Source organism: Phyllopteryx taeniolatus, chromosome 8, assembly GCF_024500385.1.
Source record: "Phyllopteryx taeniolatus isolate TA_2022b chromosome 8, UOR_Ptae_1.2, whole genome shotgun sequence".
Classification (NCBI taxonomy): domain Eukaryota; kingdom Metazoa; phylum Chordata; class Actinopteri; order Syngnathiformes; family Syngnathidae; genus Phyllopteryx; species Phyllopteryx taeniolatus.
The window spans coordinates 16,270,282-16,276,435 of record NC_084509.1 but is presented as its reverse complement, the minus strand read 5'-3'; the positions used below and the strand labels follow the sequence as shown (position 1 = coordinate 16,276,435).

At 41.3% G+C, this 6,154-nt stretch overlaps 1 protein-coding gene across 1 annotated transcript; it reads left to right on the top strand.

The window, feature by feature from the left end:
- The first annotated feature begins 962 nt into the window (after positions 1–962).
- LOC133482538 (THAP domain-containing protein 5-like) lies at positions 963–5,913 on the top strand. Its single transcript, XM_061782771.1, has 5 exons — positions 963–1,153; positions 2,165–2,348; positions 3,859–4,397; positions 4,748–4,934; positions 5,572–5,913. The coding sequence occupies exons 1-5, from the start codon at positions 975–977 to the stop codon at positions 5,686–5,688; spliced, it is 1,206 nt and encodes a 401-aa protein (XP_061638755.1). The 5' UTR covers positions 963–974; the 3' UTR covers positions 5,689–5,913.
- The last annotated feature ends 241 nt before the right edge of the window (positions 5,914–6,154 follow it).

Genomic DNA, 6,154 nt, shown 5'->3' with positions numbered 1-6,154 from the left:
TGTGTGTGTATCCATTTTTTTCTTGTGGGGGGGGGGGGGACAATCCGTAAGAGAAATGTTGGGAGTAAAAGTTGGTATGTAACTAAAATTTTCAAACCACCTGTATATCAAAATATGTGATATCATTAGAGGTTTGAAACGCGCATAAAATGAGCCCTAGGTTGTAAGAATAGGATAAGGATTAATGATTTTATGTCACAAATCGGCCCAGATTTTGTTGTCCAGAAATCAGTGTAATTAGAAAATTTGTGACACAAATCTTGACTCTTTGGATGAAAAAAAATGCCCGTCTGTTAGTCTAATTAGTTGGAACAACCCATTATCAGATTTCTCAATGGCGACGTCTAGTAGAGCCATCTCATTCCCGCCCAGACCGAGAGCAAGTAAATCCCGTCAGATTTCACAGAAAACATTAATACTGATACAGTAGTTCATCACGTCCATATTGTTTTCACTCCTGTCTGAATAGTTATAAATGTGTGATTTTGGACTCCTAAATCAAGGAACATTTTCATTCCGAACGTAACCGCAGAAGAACAACTATTACCTTGTGCAAAACAATCAGAAAACGGGATTTTGGTAGACCTCCGCTAAATCCAAGTACTACAGATACCTGAAAAATCTACTTAGTAATAAAGTACAAATACTTGTCGAACGCGTCTGTCACCACTATACTCTTCTGGACCGTTCTTGGTGCCGAGTGTTTTTATTTATAACAAAGTACAAGACAGTACATATAAAACAAACGTATACCAAGTATACGGTCTTACAGAACAGTAACAATATGATGATAAAAAAAAATAGTTTAAATAATTGTGAGACTATCATTACTATCCAGGTCAATTTAAAATAAAGAAAGAAACGTGCGTGGTAACCGAGGAAAAAGTTGTTGCGAGCTGTCAGGCGCCTGTATATGACGTCATCTAACGCGCCTTGTGAGCGGCTGATCTTGTCGCGTCAATTAGGCGTCAGCTATGCGCACCGCATTGTCAACACTGCACGAGTTTCACCTTGTTGTCAACCCGCCGAGACGCACAGAAAAAGGCGACCCGACGACGACGATACCGAGTAGGCCCATCATGCCCAAATATTGTTCGGTGCCAAATTGTAAAAATGACTCGACGAGCGGCAGCGACCGAAAAAGCTTTTACAAGTAAGCCACTTTGGATAAACGTCGTTTGACGTTCAGCCGTTTACGGTCGTCTGGGTGACCGCGCATTTTTGTTGTTATTGTTATTGTTGTTGTTGTTGTTTTTAAAACTTTTAATTGCTATTAAATGTTTGTTTGCTACATTCATTGCAAACAAAATTTCAAACAAAACATGGACATTGTTATATGTTACGCCTACTTACTTGAGGACTTGGGTTAGTTACGTGTGCTGGTTTTTGACCTTTGATACTGGAGTTTCGAGTCACTCCAGTCACTTTTGTTTATTCTTGAGTTACATGACGTGTTGCTTCTGGAGTTGAGGGAAGTGGCAAGTGGATATGTATACCAGACGGATTTTCATTCCTTATAACATCCAGTTACACTTACAACCTGTTACTTTTCTCGTCTACCATTACATACATCTCGTTACATTTTCAACCTCTCGTTAAATTTCTAATCTACTGATTTTATGTACCTCTAATATCATTATTAATCTGCCTCTTCCATATACAGCAATTTGTTATATTTCTATTCTACTAATTCCGAATAGTACGTGTATTAAATTTTGACTTGAATTATTCCCTACAGCTCAAATTACATTTCTAATCTACTAGTTCTATATTCAACCTTCTGTTACATTTGTAATATAGTCCTTCCGTAGTTATCTTTCTAATCTGCAAGTTCCATTTACAACTTGTTTTGCTTCGAATACAATACTCCTTATACAACCCTATGTCACATTTCAAATCTAGTTCACATAAACATCAATTTAAATTTCTAATCTGTTGCATGTACAGCCTTGTATTCGTTCTCTGGGCATTGAATCGACCGCAACTGCACTGTTCTGTTTGTCTTAGAAGATGTTTCGCCTCTCATCGGAGCAGGCTTCATCTCAGGCTTGATGAACGAGAGTATTCACAGACAACCTTGTGTTAAATGTCTTTATTGTCACAAGCCAAAATCCTGAGTCCACACGAGTGTCCCTTAATGGACACATCTTACGTTTGGTTCTAGATTCCCCCTTCATGATCCTGAGCGGCTGCAGGTGTGGCTGGGAAACATCGGTCGTGACAACTGGACCCCCTCTCGACACCAGTATATCTGCCATGAACACTTTGCGCCAACGTGCTTCAAGGTACGCTGGGGGATTCGCTACCTTGAGAGTGACGCTGTGCCCACCGTCTTCCGCAGAGTCGAGGTAACGCAAAAACAGAACACGACCAGATGCAACAACGCAGCTGTAACTCCTTTTATATTCCATATATTTCTAATCTACTGATACCATAAACAAGATCCATTTACTTTTCTAATCTTTTGATTCCATATACAACCTCCAGTTTCTTTCTTATCTACTGATTCATATACAACCTTTAGTTACATATCACTGGCCGAATGTCCAAATTTGGTCAAGTTCATATTTTTTTGTAAATCAATACTATTGGACGGTCCTGACATGGGTATTTTATTTTTACAAATTATTGACAACTATAAAGTGTTGAAAGGCTTGCTGTCTTTGACGATGTCATTTTAATGGATCAACAAACAAGCTGTTTTTTTTTGTTTTATTTCGTGAAAATTTAAGGTTTTGGAGGTGAAAGGTTTCTCTCGGTCACCAGCGATATTAATCTGTTACTTCCTATAAAACCTCCAATTACATTTCTCCTCGACTAGTTCCACATACTGTACCTCTAGTTTAATTTTTAATCATCTTGTTCTGTACACAAGCTGTTGTTACATTTGTCAACACTTGTCGTTGTTCCATTTCTAATCTACCTGTCCCCTCTACAACCTCCAGTTATGTTTCTAATCTACTAATTCCCTATACAGCCCGTGTTCCATTTTTATCTACCATTTCCATGGATAATTTGTTGTTACATTTCTCATCTGCTGGTTCCATATACTACTTGTTACATTTCTAATCTACCTGTACTCGTCCCGTATACTTCATTTTGTCACATTTATGATTTACTAGTTCCTAATAAACCTTTTATTACATTTATATTCGACGAGTTCTGGATTTAATCTTTTGTTGCTTTCCCTAATCCCTCTGCAGTTTCATGTACAACCTCCAGTTACATTAATAATCTCCTGATTCCATATACAACCTTTTTTCCCCCCATTGTTACTTTTCTAATCTACTACCGTAGGGCGCTTTCTGACGTGACCACAATGCTGCTCTTGAATAGAACATTTTTTTCTGTTCGAGGTTGGCTCACGTCAAACACTCTCTGCGCTTGTCGCAACACGGCATTCCGTGATCCCGCCCCCTCAGCACGTACACAATGAATGGAAAAGTCGATGGCGGCTGCGTGTTGCCAAGTCCAGTGTGAAAAGGCCTTTATATTTTTAATCTACTGATTCCATAGTTACCTTACTTGTCTATCAGTTGCACTAATTCCACATAAAACCCCCGTTTTAACTTCTAATCTACCAGTTCAATGTAGAACCTCCAATGACATCGCGTTTTCTGATTGTTTCTACTGATTCAATCGATCCATCCATTTTCCATACCGCTTAGTTACTTTTTTAATCTACTAGTTACGTGTGCTACATGTTACATTTCTAATCTACTAGTTCTATAACTCCAGTTACATTGCTAATCGATCTGTTCCATCCACAACCTTTTCTTACTTTTTTCAATGTACTAGTTCCAGTTTTCAACCTCCAGTGAATTGTGATTGCAAAAACAGATTTCCGCATGTTTGTAGAAACGCAAAGTGATGGATGACAATGAGAAGAAAGCCAAAGTGTTTCGCAGGAAAGCCGTGTTAGTGGAGGAACCCAGTCAGTGGGCTGTTGTGGGAGGGTCAAACACAGCCGCAAACCTCCCCTACCTACCTACACTACATACCGTAGCCCCCTTAACGCAGCCGGTGGACCAGCACAATGAAGGCAAGGTAGTTCTGCTGCCTGATGACCGACAAGAGGAGCTGCTGGGCGCCTTTCTCACGCCCGCCCATAGACTTACGGTACAAGAGTTGCCCGCGGAGGATCCGTGCGAAAGTCAGGTCGTCGCCTACTTTGAGTCCATACCAAGCGTCTTCCCCGGCCACCTGCTGGTCTCCTCGGACACGATGCTGTCGTCCGCTCTCAGCCCCGAGCCTATCCCGTCTACGCTGCCCATCGTGTCCAAGCACGCACCGCCACCGTCGAAGCCCCTCGCACTGGAGGCAGACGGAGGCTACGACCAGCAGGATGATGATGATGACGATGCAGACAGCCAGGACCACCAACTGGAGGAACACTGGTGAGCTCTTGGTGTGTGTGTGTGTGAGAGAGAGAGAGAGCAAGTTACAGTGTGTTTACATTTGTGAGAAAGTGTGTGAGACAGAAAAGGTGTGTGTGTTTTCATGAGAGGAAGAGAAAGTGCATGTGAGCAAGACAGAGTGTGAGAGAAAGAGAAATAGCGTGTCTATGTTTGCATCAGAGATTGTATGCGTGTTTGTGTGAGGGAGTGAGAGTCAAGGTACCGCTTTCCTAATAAATTTGGAAGTGACTAATAGTAATAAATGAATGCTGCAGACATGAATTAGTGTGTATGTCATGATTACGGTGACGTCTCCATTTGCGTTTGATGTGTTTTCCCACATGGGCCAGCTACCACAAGCACAGTCTGAGCAAGGAGCAGCTGGAGGTCGTCGTGGCCGAGCTGCAGAAGAAGGTGAAGGTCCTGCAGCAGAGGCACCGGCGCCACCTGGACAAACTGCTGGGCCTGGAGAACACCGTGAGTCAGCTGAGGCAGAAAAACATGATGACTGAAGAGAGACTGCAGCTCCTGGAGAGGGTGAGGACACATGTGTTGTCTCTCTCACACACACACACACATTCGCTCTCTCAATCGCACGCACGCACTCTCTATCACGCTGTCACAAAATCACACATACACACACTGTCTCAAATACTTTCTCACAACCACACACACAGTCTTACACACTCCCTCTCTTATTCTCTCACACACTCTCGTGCAACCACATATTTGCTCACAGTCTCGCTCGCTCACACTCTCACACTGTCACACACATACTGTGCTACACACAATCTCCTATACACTCTCATCCACTTGCTCTCTCGTCACACTCTCACAACCACACATTTTCTCGCAAACACTATCACTTGCTCTCTCACTTGCACTCTCACACTCTCAGTGGCACTCACACACGACCACACACTCTGTCACCTCACACACTCTCTCTCATATACACGACCTCATACTTGCATTCTCTCACACTAATGCACTCTCTCTCACACTTTCACACTCAGACACTTTCTCACACTCACACAATTTCACACACCCTCTCAAACACACAACCGCATGCTCTTATACACACATGCACACTCTCTCTCTCTCTGTCTTACACTATCTTTCTCAAGATGGTGCCAAATAGCTATCTATATATTCGTCTATATGTTGACTCCCTCAGGCGTACATCCAGAGCAGCGCCAGCATGAGTAACACTGGAGAGACTGTCGCCATCATCTACGAGGAAAATGACGCGGCGTATTTCTACACCCTCAGCGATGGCGAGGAAAAGCTGTGAAGGCCACGTCTTAGTGCCACAAAAGTTTTTTTTTTTTTTTTTTTTGCTCATTAATATAAATGTTTGTCACATTGATTTGCACTATTGCGGATGATAACGGGAGAGTTAATTTTTTTTTTAAGGTTTTCACCCCCATTTTCCTGCAGCTACATTTTGTTTCACCCATTTAAGTGTCTTTGTTTGTTATAACAGAAATCGTATTAAAAATAAATTTAATTCACATATGCTGGTTGTGTTTATCTTGTTTGCCTTCAAGTGTGCACGTGTTCTCACTTACATACACACCGTCACTGAGACAATCAATTACTCCTTTTCAATTTAGATTTTTATTTTGTTTATTTAATGTAACATCCATTTTCAGTTTTATCTATTTATTAATTAATATGTAATTAGACATGCTCTTTTTAATTTTTTAAAATCCTTAAATTGTATCAAAAATTATAATTGATTTAAATTTAAGATGTGA

Bases quoted from the DNA above. Each gene is read 5' to 3' on its own strand.
- LOC133482538 (XM_061782771.1), top strand. From the start codon at position 975: ATGCGCACCGCATTGTCAACACTGCACGAGTTTCACCTTGTTGTCAAC. The intron at 4,398-4,747 runs GTGAGCTCTTGG...CACATGGGCCAG, and splicing joins CACCAACTGGAGGAACACTG to CTACCACAAGCACAGTCTGA. The intron at 4,935-5,571 runs GTGAGGACACAT...TGACTCCCTCAG, and splicing joins GACTGCAGCTCCTGGAGAGG to GCGTACATCCAGAGCAGCGC.